Source organism: Prinia subflava, chromosome 17 (assembly GCF_021018805.1).
Source record: "Prinia subflava isolate CZ2003 ecotype Zambia chromosome 17, Cam_Psub_1.2, whole genome shotgun sequence".
Lineage (NCBI taxonomy): Eukaryota > Metazoa > Chordata > Aves > Passeriformes > Cisticolidae > Prinia > Prinia subflava.
Window position 1 is genome coordinate 6,510,592 of NC_086263.1, and position 14,125 is coordinate 6,524,716.

The window sequence follows — 14,125 nt, forward strand, 5'->3', positions numbered from 1 at the left end:
TTTGCTAAAATCATGAACAACGCTTAAGTTTGTTGAGGCTAATTTTGGTCTCATCTTTAGGCACTGCAGGCTGCACTGCCACAGAGTCATTAGACACAGCTTACAAAGTTAAAGCACAAGAAAAAGCGTTTGCTTCATCAGGAACTAAATTCTATTATGTTATTGAGAGCAAAGTATTTTTGTGGTAATTTAGGTGGTGGTGGCATTTAAATAGTTATAGTAATTTAAGCAGTAGTAAAAAATACATTCTATACAATCACTAAAGTAAAGTTTGGAGTTTTAACGCTTTTTAAAGAAATCAAAAAAATCCATGCTCTTTGCAGGCACATTTATGTTTATGTTAGGTAGCATATTTTATACATTATCTTCTATCTGTCCATTATTTAGAAAATAATATAATACTCAGCCAAGGTGCTGTATTTCAGATGCACCTGTAAAGGTAGCACAGTTAGCAGCAAGTCAGGAAAGCGTCCCCACTTAACCACATCTAGAAATTAACCTACCCTATATTCTGCTAGTTCTTTTTCACTCTTTATATTTTTTTTTTTAAATAGTGCTTTATGGAAACAGAGACTGGTTTCAACTGTTCCACATTTGTCAGTCTTGCTAATAAGGAGAGAAAGAATGAAATACAAAAGGGCTTTGACTGAGTCAGTAAAGCTGAAAATGCTAAGCAAGGTGTGTGTCTGCTTCTGTGTGGGTAAATCCAGTACTATATCCATGCAATGAGTTCTTCATCCTCTTCAGTCTCAGCTAACGCTCACATTCTCTCAGTTGTCTTAGATTTTATTTCTTTGTCCTTAAGCTGCTTTAAGCGTGACATTTGTGCTGTTGTTCCCACCTACTCTCAGAGGCCTTTACCCAGTGCTTCTAAGCTTATGATTTCATTACCTTTGGCTAAGCAACAAGGTGTGGGGTTACTGCAAACAAAAAAATACTATGGCCTGAAAATACTTCCTACAAGAATATCAGCTGCTCATCTTTCACAGCCAGAACTTTTTATGCATCCAAGAAGAGAGATAGTTTGCCTTATAGTCAAGTTCTCTGGCTTGCTTAGTGCCTTTTTAAAGTTAAAAAAACCCCCAAAAAATCACCACACCACCACCCAAACCCCCTCTCTTGATATTCCTGTCATTCTCCTGACATTTATTTGCTCTGGGCCACTGTACCTTGTCCTTCTCATTCCAAACAACAGTAAGATCATCCCGGTGACTGCGTGCTGAATGTTTCACATATAAATTGACCCAGGTATGCCGTGGAAAAGGGATGGAGAGAGGATGGAGAAGTTCCACTACAAGGAAAACAAACGAGTAAGATTTCCCACCAGGAATCATGACCGTTCCCAGGACATTTTCCCACAGGCAGCAGGACATCTCTTGGTTCCCAGGGAAACGCAGTCTCTGCTCACACACACCCCTGCCCAGCAGCCACAAGGACTTCAGTGTGCTGGTGTCTGCTCAACGTGAGGAAACGTAACTGAAAACAGGAACCCTCTCTCTATTTACCAGCAGAACAGTGGTTACCTGCAATGACCAAAAGATTGACAGCTACACCCAGAGCAACCTCAGCAACAACAGCCAGGGAAGTGTGAAACTGGGCTTGCAACACTCAAACAGGTAAGTGCAGTTATCTCCCCTATTTTCAGATCATAAAGCCTCAACATGAGGGTTTAACACCTCAAGGTGACCAGTGCTCACTTCTGCACCCAGTATTTAAGTTTTCTGTTCCATACCCACAAAGCAGAATGAGTGTTCTGAAGTGGACGTTTCTAACAGCCAGGCCTATAATGAATTTAAAGCAAAAAAGATCTCAGAAGCCCTAGACTGAAAACAGGATTGAAAGCCTTTGGACATGCATTTTGAAATCAGATTTATGTAGTTTATTTTATTTTATAGTCTGCTTTGAACACTTGTAAAAGACTTGAGGAACCTACCCTGAATGCCATGACCTCCAGGCAGCTTTGGGAAGAGTCCAGTGTAAGTGCTTGTTAGCTTTATCTCTTTGCCATCCCACAGGGCAATGTGCCTCAGCAGATGAGATCTGTTGCCTTTTTGGTAAATTGTCATAAACACAAGTTGCCTTGGAAGAATTTTTAACTAAAAATAAAAGAGGCAAACATTAAACCCCAAGTTCTCTGTGAAGACTAAACCTAAGTGTAATTTTGGTACCCCAAAGTCCTTTGAGGTCTGTAGGAATGTGTTTTTAAAGGTCTAGTACAAGGATACTCTAAGCCCTCTTGTACAAGCAACTATTCATTTCTACAGAAAGTCATCTTTGCAAATAATGGAACGTACATAAACAACTGCATATTCCCTTTACAACAGTCTTAGATTATTACACAGTTTGATTTTCATTTATCACACAGAATAATCCTTACAACATTAAGAGTCCCACTATTACAGAATAAATCCAGCAGATAGCATGAACAACAATAGGTATTTGTGACATCTTTTCTTATTTAGAGAAAGAAATGTGTGGTACCTGCATTATAAAACTGGTTCAGTTTGTACCACATTATTTTTCTTATTCCCTATAAATCCTATATGAGTGCTCCATCTATAGGAGCAAACAAATATAAACTCAAACTAATCCACAGTCAAAGGTTTGCTCATGCTGCTGGAGAAATCAAGGGCAGAACACCTCACACAGCAGGAGCTGCATTTGGCCTTGGCAGCCACCCCTGAGTGCCCTCCTGTCACAGGCTGCCTTTGCCATCAGTGATGCTACCAACCTGGGCCATGGTCTGTGCCACTTCGATGGCATTAGTGTAGCTGCTTCCAGTCAAAGTCAGCTTTGCTGAAACATTGAAATCCTTTTTTTCCATCCTGAGGGAGAGTTTGCCTTTTGCTTCACTCATATCATAATTTACCTTTTCAAATTCCCATTAAATTAAAAAAAAAAAAAAAAAGGGAAAAGAAAAGACTGGAATTGTTAACATCTTTAAAAACAGGAACATTCTCAAAAATAACAAAAATGTTAGATACTAGTACTAGAAATAATACAGCTTGACTCCTACCATATTAGACAAGTCTACTTTGCAGTGATGTATGCAATGGATTACTTGCAGATAGTTACCTTAGAAGACACTTCTGCTGCACAGGGGAAGTACTGTAGGAAGAAGGGATGAGTCTGGAGTGCTTTTATATTCAACTCTTCACTAAAGGGAAGAAATGTACTCTTGTTCAACAATATTTCAGGAAGTCCACTCTTGCTGGCAGCACAAGCTCATCTGAGTTAGCTCCAATTCTGCCACAGCTTTTAGAGTTAAAGGGCAGTACGAGCCACTGAACACTTACCCAGCTCCCTGTTTTTGATGCACTCACACAAAATGACCACCTCTGAGCTCAATAAAAAATCTGTGCATGCATCCCAGGGACAGCATGTAGCCCACTGGAACAGAAATCCCTTTGCCATAGCAAATGCATCAGCTTTTTTAAAATGAGAAAGGTATTTTGGAATCTGATTTTGCAAGCACTGCCATGGTTTACAAACTGGAATTTACAATGATTAGAGATTTTAACAGAACTTACAGGACTTTTCAGTGCAAAGGTCTTTTGTTAGAAACTTAAGAAATATCTGAAATACCCCAAGGCTGAAAATATCAGACCTCTAAACACCCTTAAAGCCTACAGTTTTGTGCAGATACAGCCATACTGATACCAAGTCACTGTAATTTTACAAGTTTCAACAGTGCCAAAAAAAATCAATAAGATTTAAATAGTTATGTCAAGTTAAGTTATATTTTTAAGTACTTGTCTGGTTCAGGCCTAGAGTTTTATGGACTCTTTCCACTGTCTGCTACTTGGATTCTTTGTGGAGAAGCAGAGGCAGGTCCCAGGCTGTGAGAGGAGGGATCTGTCTGCAGCCCTTCAGAAACTCCCTGAGGTTTAGAGAGCGTTGGTGTGACTAATCACTTTATGCAAGTTTTGTTATCCATTTCACCAGTGATCTGGTGATTAAAACAGTAACTGTTTTCTAAGGAATCACAGTGGCCTAATGACATTTTTATAGTGCTCAGAATGACCCTTTTACCCTTGCTGGTCTTTTTTTCTACTGATGGAAAAGGAGAAGTTTTTGTTTTGTTCATAGGTCAGCCTCAGAGCACCTTCAGTTTCGTTTTCTGTCATGACTTCTTGAATTGTCATCTGTGGAGGGGGAAAATAAACAAATCAAATGCCATCACTTCTACCCATCGTTTCACCTCAACTGAGCACAGTCTCTTGACTCACTTAAAACCATCATCTTGACTGAAGTTTATCTTCCAGACAGGCCCTCTGGATGCTTCCTAGATGTAAACCAAGAGCCTCAAGAGAGGTTTTCCTTTCTTTGTGTGTGTTTCCATAGATACTCATTTGCGTTATTGACAAATATTAGTGATATTTTTAATGTACCCTTATCTGGTTTAAGTCTAAAGCTCCTGCTTTTTGTCTATGTCTCTCACACTCTCATTTTTCATATACTAAAAAGAAATTGTGCTCCCTTTTTTTTTTTCTTTTTTAAAGAAACAGATGAGGCTCCACAAATTTTTTTACTCCAGGGAATTTTCTTCCTCCCACGGCTGCTGCATCATCTACAGCCTTATCCTGAAAATGCTAAAGAATCTCTCTGGGAAAGATGAGGGCCACTTCTCACACTTCAATATCAACACTGGTATTTGCCAAAGTCTGTGGGAACAGCAATTTCTGAAGTCCCCTGGTTATACTCATAACATACATGAATAAGGCACCTCAAGAATTGCCATCTCTAATTTTCTTCCTTTTCATTCAAACATTTAGAGGATAAAAGACATTTCACTAAATATTAATGGGGAAGAAGTAATGAAAATATTTTTTACCTTTCAATAAAAAGTTGGCAGTAAATATTCCCTTGAAACACTGATACTTAATATGCAGGTTTAATATTGATCTAATGTTTATGTTCAAGGAAGTTGACTTTTACTCTTGCATCCTAGCTACATGTCTTGTTATTTGAAGAGAAGGTGGTGGATCACTTGGAAGTGTTTTTCTGTGTACTACCCTTCAAAAGGGAAGGGGACATTTCAACTAAGGCTTATTTCTCCCAAGGGATAAACAGGTATAGCCTTTGTTGATGCTATCAAGTAGCTTGGAATATAAATTTTCTCCTGTTTATTCAACACTGAAGCATTTTAGGTATGTGTGCTACAAGTGGTTTAACCAAGCCAAGGAGTTCTCTAGCTAGGAAGGACAGCTGTTTTCTACCAAAAGTTCTTTCTACTTTTGTGAGCCCTATCAGCTGCAAAGCTGCAAAGTGAATGTGTGCCTTCCTGACATGATTAACCCTGAGACTGGGGATTTCAGGTGTCTGAGCAGGCTCCTTGGAAACAGACCACTAGCTCTGTACTCAAACAAGGATTCAGATAAACAGGGCCAAGTCAGCTCTCAGCTGCACTGGTATATAAACCTGGAGTAATTTCACTGAGGCCACTGGAAGTGCTCTGGATTAATGCAAATGTAACTCAAGCTTTCATCAAAGCACAGCAAAATTCTGTGGTGCATTACCTTAAGAAAGAAGGGAAGTCCCAGGTGATGGAGAAGTGGTATTGAATGCTTCACCTCTGCCATGAACACAAATATACCCAAGAGTTCAAAGTCTGTGCCAACATCCACAGTCACAGTTATATCTTTCTCATCATATTGGATTTCACAGACAGTCTTGGCTTTTTTTTCTGTATAGAAGGGACAAAACAGTGCTAATTTGAGCAGCTAATTTGCTTTGATTTTTGAGAAATTTCAGTACTGCCTGCATAAAATCAATCCAGACAGCTTTTAGGTTAATACACTCATCAAGACAAAGTCATCACTCAGGATTACAAGAATTTTGGCCTGTGGTTGGAGGAGGGTACAGTTTTTCTGGATGTCCTTGAACTTTGTCCTTACAAAGTCTTGTGGTAACAGAGCTTGTGCACCCACATCCAGTGTGAAGTGGCAAGTTATGGCAGGAATGTGTTTGTGCAGCTAGAGCTGACTGATCCATACAGCCAGCTGCACCCCTGGCCTGCAGCAGCCTCAGCCAGGGAAGAGCTCTGAGCTCTTCTGGCCTCCAGTGACTCCTTTGGTTCCAGCTACAGCAGCTCAGCAATGCCTAAAGAGCATGACCTGAAGACCTTTCCCCACTTTCCTACCAGCTTTTCATTTTTAGAAGGGAAATACAAGACTGCTAAAAGATAAAAATGAGATAAGAGAGATGAAACCCCCCCAAATTCTTTATAAGACAAAACCCACAGAAATGGTGGGGTTTGTGGTGGAAATCTCATGCTGACTGTGCCTGTCCTGGGAGCTACTTCACATCCTGCTGCTTTTTCTGAAAGGGTGAAAGCAGATTGTGCCCCTCACGTTAGTATTGTTTCAGTGCCTGCTAACCTCAGTAGTTCCTGCCCTTTGGTGCTCTCACAGTTGTGGCGTTTTCTTCAACAGGAATATATTTCTCTGTGGGCACTTAAGGTACCTGATCACAGTGTAAGAGAGATACGCAGATAGGATTTATGCCAGGGCAAGTTCGAGGGCAGACTGGCTTAATCAACTAATCACAGATGCAGTTTCAGAATGAGAATTTTACTTACAAACAAGATAAAGCCTCTTTTTAGGTACTACTTGCAAATCTTAGTCAGTTGGTAGCTGTTGAAGGAACAGCTGAAACAGCTATTACAGAATAAAAACCCTGCCAGGAATGGCAGGCACCCACCTGATTTCTGTAAACTGAAAATGAAGTTGATTGCCTTAGGGTAGCCAGATGCCTGCAGTACCTCACTGCTGTGTACACTCTGACAGAAGAGATCCACTTGGTGGCCAACAGAATAGGAATTTATTATGTATGTGATTGATGTTTCTCCAGCTGCAATGTGCACATATCTCTCTTGAGTAGTGTTTCTCCCTTGAAAAACCATATCTATCTAAAAAATGACACGTAGATATAAGTTCCAAAACAATATTTAAGTACTAGTTAATTTTAAGACAGGAGAAAATGGAAGAGAAAGAAAATTCTCTCTAGTCCATATTTATGTCAAAATCTATCCATTAACAAAATGTCTTTGGCCTTTCATTAATCATCTTTGACTTTCAAGTATGAAGCTCATTCAACTGAATGAATGTCAAGCTATGTCAGCCTCACTGATCTATGTCAAATTCTCACTGGGTTCTTTTTTATCCCACAAACACAACTCTCTTCTTATAAAGGACATTCAATCTACACCTACTGACAATATTTACCAGACAGTAGGTACTCCAATACCTCCCTGAAAATAGATCCCAAAGAAATACATCTTTCAGTATGAAATTCCCATCAAACAGCACATGAGCAATACTCCAGTCCCTGGTGAATGTGCTCAAGCTCTCCTGTAGAGTTACAATATCAGCAGTACCCACTCTACTGACACTGATCAGGATGGAAGAATCTCATTCAGAAAGCAGCCAAGGGGTAACTTTCTATTTCCATAGTTCAGGTTTTAGACATCCACAGTTTTTAAATATCAGAAAATCTCAGCTTCCATCCTGTACCTTACAAAATGGAGATTTCATTCAAGCCATGAGATTGCATTACATCCTTATTACAGGACAATAATTATAATTAAAACCAAAAAATAAACTAACAAAAAAACCACACCCCCAAACAAACAAAAACCCAAACAAGACAACAAAACCCCAAAACTACCTGTAAAGACGATGGGACTCTGACTTGTAGCAGCCATGGCAAAGAGTGATGGAAATTCCCTGTTATGTTGGTACTTGTTTCAAACTCCTGGATTTGTCCTTCAAGAACTGTTAGGTGAGCACCATAAAGCACTTTCAAACTAAAGCTCCTGGTGACTTTGAGGTTCAAGATAGCCTGTGTGCAGCAAAAGTAAATTGTGAAAAGACAGAACTGTAAAAGTTAAAGCTCCTGTTTGTCAAGGTTCTTTCTTTGGTTGAGACAGTATCATCTCAAAGATGTGTCAGAGAGGCATCTTGTATCATTTATAATTCAACATAGTTACAAATTCACCTTTTATTTTAGAATTCAACCATTTAACATGTATTCTTAAGTGTGATCATGCTTTAATGCTATGCAGTTACATGGTTGATAAGGCTTGTGTTTCTCAGATAAAAAATTATGCCAGGTAGCCAGAGTTTGGAAGGCAAATCCCATTTGGAAAGGATGCAGTGAAATCCCAGCAGTGCTCCCCTATGCGCTGTGTGCCCAGGGGACACTGCAGCTCTGTCAGACACACAAATGCAGTACAAATGCCCTCCTCTCACTCCACGCTGGGAGCCAGCCTCCAGCCCCGGGCCTGTGGGAAGCCCTGGTCTAAGCTATCCTCCCATGAGAACAGACGGAGCTTCTGGGCTCCCCTTAGGAGTGAAGAGAGCACCTGGACCCCACCACAACAGCAAACGTGTAAAGCCTCACCTCCACCCATGGCTCTTTGCCATCTCACTTCCCCAGCTGCTGTTCCACTCATAGCATGGCTCCAGGTTGATAACCCACCTGCAGTTCAATCCTGTCCTTTATTTGCAGTGTCTTCAATGTCTCTATGTTATGAGTAAGTTTGTAGTTAAGAGACACAACATCCAACTTCTGGATAAAGTTCAGGTCTGCTGTAATCTGCTCAGTTCAAGAAAATATGACAAAAGTTAACTGTGGAACATCTCTGATATGGAGACTTCTCTGAATAAATGTAATTATTAGACTAATTACACATTGGAATAAAATTATGAAAACTGTGAAAACTTTGTGGTGAAGAATTGTCTAACTTTTTTAGAAGTCACAGCTTTGTACTGTAAAAGGGAATATGCTGCACCAAGTGAAGATTCTTGATAAGGAAGGTTTGATATCATTTACAAATTTATCATGGATCATTGCTGATGATAAATTTGTTGCAAGGATCAATTGCACAGAAGGAGTGGCTGAAAGATACTGCCTTCATTTAATTAATGCCTTTAGAACTAACCCGGCCCCTGCAAAATATTGTATTTGGATTGTTTGCAGAAACAATATTTACCAAATCAGTTAGCTCACTTCAACCTCAATTTCACATATTACTGATATGGAGGAGGCACTTACTTGCTCGTTGTTCACACAGAAATTGATAAATCCTTTATAGAAGTCACTGTTGTTTTCTGATATCACATCAAGTAACATCCTCATGGGAATGCCAATGTCAGCAGCTCCTTGGATGTTATGGGTTAGCACCGCATCCAACTCTTGCCTCTCCTGTTAATATTTCACAGCACAGAGAGCAAAGCACGCGTAGAACCCAAAGATTGCTGCAATACAGAGCTCAAACCAGAAATCTGTCTGTCCTACATTTAATATGAAGTAAACTCCCACTAGCTGTGTTGTTTCTCCATGGCACAAAACATGCAGAAATTACCAGCTATGGCAGGAAAGTGAAACACCATGAGGAAACAGGTACTTGTGTGTGTTCTCTGCTTTCCTGCTCTGATGAGAACACAATCCAAACTTGTAATTGTCAACAGAAAAGCAAGAGATTCACAGCCTTCCCTGTGCTGCTGTCTCACTGAATAAACAAACAAACTGCAGTGTCTCAATTAGCTGCTGCCCATTATTTTGCAGGGTATATCACAGTGATGTAAGGAACGTCCAACAGCATAATACAAACACCAAAAATTTACACATAAAGATCATAACAAGGAAATAATTCAGGAAGTGCCAGAGCCCATGTCCTATTATCCTATATATCAGTTACTGCACATTGAAGGTGCCAGGTTTTCAAAGATTTTATTATTTTTATTCTGGCATTTATTACTGGAGCTAGCCGGGGTTTCTGATCAGGGTGATCAGAAGGCACAGTCTCACTAAAGATTGGCTATTTGTTCCAAATAACACAAGTTAAAGTACATTATTCAGTACTTGGTTCACACTCTCCAACAGCCTGCAGGGTACTTACAGGAGTGACTTTTAGTATGAGGAGACCTCGGAATTTACTTTCATCAACAGTGATCAGTGTCTGTGAATCTAGGTTCATTTCACCCATCAAAAGGTAGCCTGAGCCATCAATTTTCATTGGTGCTCCAAGATCCTGTAAAAGAAAGAAAAAGCTTCTAAAAATCACCACTTTTGCACTTAATCACAAATACATTATACCCCTGAAACTTAATTCCCAATAGTAAATTTAATCACCTAGCTGTAAAATTAAGTATACCAGGCAGCAAAGGCACAGGATGTTTCAGAAACCTCGAGAGCTTTTTAATACATTTTATAAATGTTGTCTTTTTTATTTTGAATGTGTCTGATTATTTTTGATAAATGAGTCAGCATAAATAGAACACTGGACAATGTGGCAGCTCTTCCTGGCGAAATGAAAAGTTAATTAATATTCTATGCTTGGCATTGTCCCAGTGGCCCAAAGCATCCATAAATTCAGTGAAACCAGACAGTATGCGTAAGTTTATTTTGGTAGTTCTGTTTTTGGAAAAGGGCAGGTGAATCTCATCTTTGTATCTTCAGATTTACCCTGACTTACATATTGAATCCACAGATCATAATGTGATAACACGGCTCTCAAACTTTGCATACACTGAATTTTCTTACCTGAAGATTATTTATTTCATACCTTTTTCAACTATTTCAGTTTGTTTCTCAAACTGCTGAGAACCTCTAACTGCTAATAAAACCAAAGGCAACTTTGAATAATCATTATTTCTGAACAGAAAAACCCTGCAGAATTCTCAGCCATGTTTTAGAAAACACATCAGAGCTAGCACAAGCAAGTCCATTATCTGCAGGTACTGATTAACAGGAAATTTGGTGTATGCCACATGAAAATACAGTGAATGGCTCCAGAAGTAAGGTGCAACATTAAAAGAGAATGTTTTTCTAATTTCCTGCTACCTCTTTGAAATATTTAGATTATTGTCTTTTGACCTTAGCAGCTACAAAGATCCTAGCTTAAATGTATAGATTCAACATTAAAGGAGAAAATTCTTTTCCATACCTGAATTGTTTGGCATTTGTTTTCTATGAGCATTTTCCACTGAAGGTTCTTTTCAGGGTCAAAGTCCCCATTCATTTGAAGCTCACAGGATCCCAATTTCATTCCAACTCCAACAAGATATTTCAAGTGTTTCCGTGCAGTGATGGACAGCTGATTTTCTCTTGGGATTCCCTTCAGCTGGGGGAGGTCATGGCTGAACTGGATTTCCAGAGCCATCTTTGGCCTGCACTCTGCTCTCACTTCAAGGTGGGCTGTTTTGCCTTCTGTTTCCAGCACGGAGAGCAGCTCTGCCTGGCACTTGTCTGTCTGAATGGATCCTGTGAGCCGTGACTGAGTTGGGAAACTCAGATCCTATCAAGATTTAAACAAAAATTCCTTTGGAATATACAAACACTTTAAGACAAGTGTGTATTATATGATACAATATCAGAGACAAAATCCTACAACCTCCATGCTGCCATTTTTCTCCCTCTCAACAAGAAAGAGGATGATTTTTCCTGAATAGGATCTGATGGAAGATTTAAGGACAATCCTGCAGAATTCACAACTTCTGCATCTTTACAAAGTTTTATATTTACAAAAATACAAAATACCCGTTCCTTCAGATTGGCAAAATTCACTAAACATTCTATGCTTCATCCAGACCACACTTATTTCAGTGTGGTCAAACACATTAATGTACAAAAAATCATAGGCCTAACAGACATTCTTGCATCTGATTGTAGAAAGTTTGTTTTTTTAATAATTAAACTTGCAGCTTGTCTTGTGCAACATCCCAAATGAAAGGTTTCTTCCCATTCTGTCAAAGGATTTCCAAAAACACTGAAAATTCTACTATTTTTAATACTTCAAGGGATTTTCATTCCCTCTTCACTACAAATTTCCTGTCATTTTTGTGTTGACACTTTGTAGTTGAGGAAGTTACTCAATTTGAGAATTTGAAAGCAAAATACAAATGCCTATGAACATCTAGGAAAAAAACCCTAATTTTGCAATAGTCATTCCTTCTAACGTAATCAGTGAGGCTAACTGGAAAAACCAAGGAAATTCTATTTTGATATAATCCTCTCAGACCAGGGAATGCATTTTTGACAGAGTTCAGACTAATATTGCTGTTGGGCGTTAGAGGGCAGTGTCGGCCTGCAAAGACAACAGTCAGCAAAGGCTGAGCTGCTCTATGTGCAGAGAGCACCTGGGAACAGGGTGTGAGACACTGCCCAGCGCTGTGAGACACTGCCCAGTGCCGTCAGACACTGCCCAGTGCTGAGACAGACACTGCCCAGTGCCGAGACAGACACTGCCCAGCGCCGAGACAGACACTGCCCAGCGCTGTCAGACACTGCCCAGTGCTGAGACAGACACTGCCCAGCGCTGTGAGACACTGCCCAGTGCCGTCAGACACTGCCCAGTGCTGAGACAGACACTGCCCAGCGCTGTGAGACACTGCCCAGTGCCGTCAGACACTGCCCAGTGCCGTCAGACACTGCCCAGTGCTGAGACAGACACTGCCCAGCGCTGTGAGACACTGCCCAGTGCCGTCAGACACTGCCCAGTGCCGTCAGACACTGCCCAGTGCTGAGACAGACACTGCCCAGCGCTGTGAGACACTGCCCAGTGCCGTCAGACACTGCCCAGTGCTGAGACAGACACTGCCCAGTGCCGTGAGACACTGCCCAGTGCCGAGACAGACACTGCCCAGTGCCGAGACAGACACTGCCCAGTGCTGAGACAGACACTGCCCAGTGCCGTCAGACACTGCCCAGTGCCGAGACAGACACTGCCCAGTGCCGTCAGACACTGCCCAGCGCCGTCAGACACTGCCCAGTGCTGAGAGACAGACACTGCCCAGTGGCGAGACAGACACTGCCCAGTGGCGAGACAGACACTGCCCAGTGGCGAGACAGACACTGCCCAGTGGCGAGACAGACACTGCCCAGCGCTGAGACAGACACTGCCCAGTGCTGAGACAGACACTGCCCAGTGCCGTCAGACACTGCCCAGTGCCGAGACAGACACTGCCCAGTGCTGTGAGACAGACACTGCCCAGTGCTGAGACAGACACTGCCCAGTGCTGAGACAGACACTGCCCAGTGCTGTGAGACAGACACTGCCCAGTGCTGTGAGACAGACACTGCCCAGTGCTGAGACAGACACTGCCCAGTGCTGAGACAGACACTGCCCAGTGTTGAGACAGACACTGCCCAGCGCTGTGAGACCCTGCCCAGTGCTGTGAGACAGACGTGCCCTCAGAGCGCCCTCCCGACACTCCAGCACTGCCTTTCAGCTAAAACCCACAAGGCCTTCATTTGACCCCCAAACTCTCTTTAAAAGCTTCCCACAGCTACCTGCAGAACTTGGCATTCTGTTTCTGTTTCCAGCGTCCAGTCAGCTTTGTTCTGAACAGAGAGATCCCCTCTAGCCCTCAGTCTGCATCTGCCAGCCTGCAGCAGGAAAATGCCCTCTGTGCTGGAGTCTGTGGCTGCGGAGAGCAGGACAGAGTTTTCAAAAGGCAGCCCAAGCTGGCTGAGCCAGGGAAGTGAATGCCTGAGCATCCCTTGGAGCATGTATCCATGCTGGCAGGAGGTGTCTATCTGCACATCCACTGCTCTGCCATCACACTGCAGGTGCATTAACAGGCTCACGTTGCAGATGTTCTGTCGAAAGGAGCCCCCCAAGACTGCAGCTCGAGGCAATCCCATCCTCTGCAACAGGAAAGATTCCACAGATTAAAACGCACAGAGTAAAGCAACTTCTTCCTCATTTGTTCATAATTCACGAGAAAGCATTCCTCCTTTCTGAAACAATCTGCTTATGGAAAGGACCATAGAAGACAGCTTGTTCCATAGAGAAATCAGAAATTTCTCTGTGAAATACCAGGAAAAAAAAATTGGGGGGGGGGGGGGGGGGGGGGGAAGAAGAAGAAATCCTACAATAACCTTTTCATAACAAATGTAGAAGGAAAAAATCTTCACCCTCACAATTCCAAACTGAAAGGACATGCTTTTCACTAGATTTTAGGACAAAAGTTTATTTTAATTAATAAACTATTATTAAGCAACATTTTTATGGCAACAGCAGTAACATCTACTATTCTATTACTCCAAATTATCATCTTCAAATACACTCTGACTCATTGCTCTGCCAGAACAATTTTAATGACCAAATTTGGCCTAT

The 14,125-nt window shown here is 41.4% G+C and overlaps 1 protein-coding gene across 1 annotated transcript in view; it reads right to left on the reverse strand.

The window, feature by feature from the left end:
- LOC134559710 (uncharacterized) overlaps nucleotides 1–14,125 on the reverse strand; it is a 72,583-nt gene that overhangs the window by 17,680 nt on the left and 40,778 nt on the right. The window contains exons 43-55 of the mRNA XM_063414776.1: nucleotides 13,297–13,653; nucleotides 10,952–11,302; nucleotides 9,905–10,036; nucleotides 9,058–9,207; nucleotides 8,482–8,598; nucleotides 7,669–7,842; nucleotides 6,703–6,910; nucleotides 5,520–5,686; nucleotides 4,033–4,145; nucleotides 3,076–3,157; nucleotides 2,732–2,869; nucleotides 1,934–2,096; nucleotides 1,170–1,291 (exon numbers count right to left, since the gene is read on the reverse strand). Coding sequence (XP_063270846.1) covers nucleotides 1,170–1,291; nucleotides 1,934–2,096; nucleotides 2,732–2,869; nucleotides 3,076–3,157; nucleotides 4,033–4,145; nucleotides 5,520–5,686; nucleotides 6,703–6,910; nucleotides 7,669–7,842; nucleotides 8,482–8,598; nucleotides 9,058–9,207; nucleotides 9,905–10,036; nucleotides 10,952–11,302; nucleotides 13,297–13,653 — 2,274 coding nt within the window. The remainder of the gene's footprint in view (nucleotides 1–1,169; nucleotides 1,292–1,933; nucleotides 2,097–2,731; nucleotides 2,870–3,075; nucleotides 3,158–4,032; nucleotides 4,146–5,519; nucleotides 5,687–6,702; nucleotides 6,911–7,668; nucleotides 7,843–8,481; nucleotides 8,599–9,057; nucleotides 9,208–9,904; nucleotides 10,037–10,951; nucleotides 11,303–13,296; nucleotides 13,654–14,125) is intronic.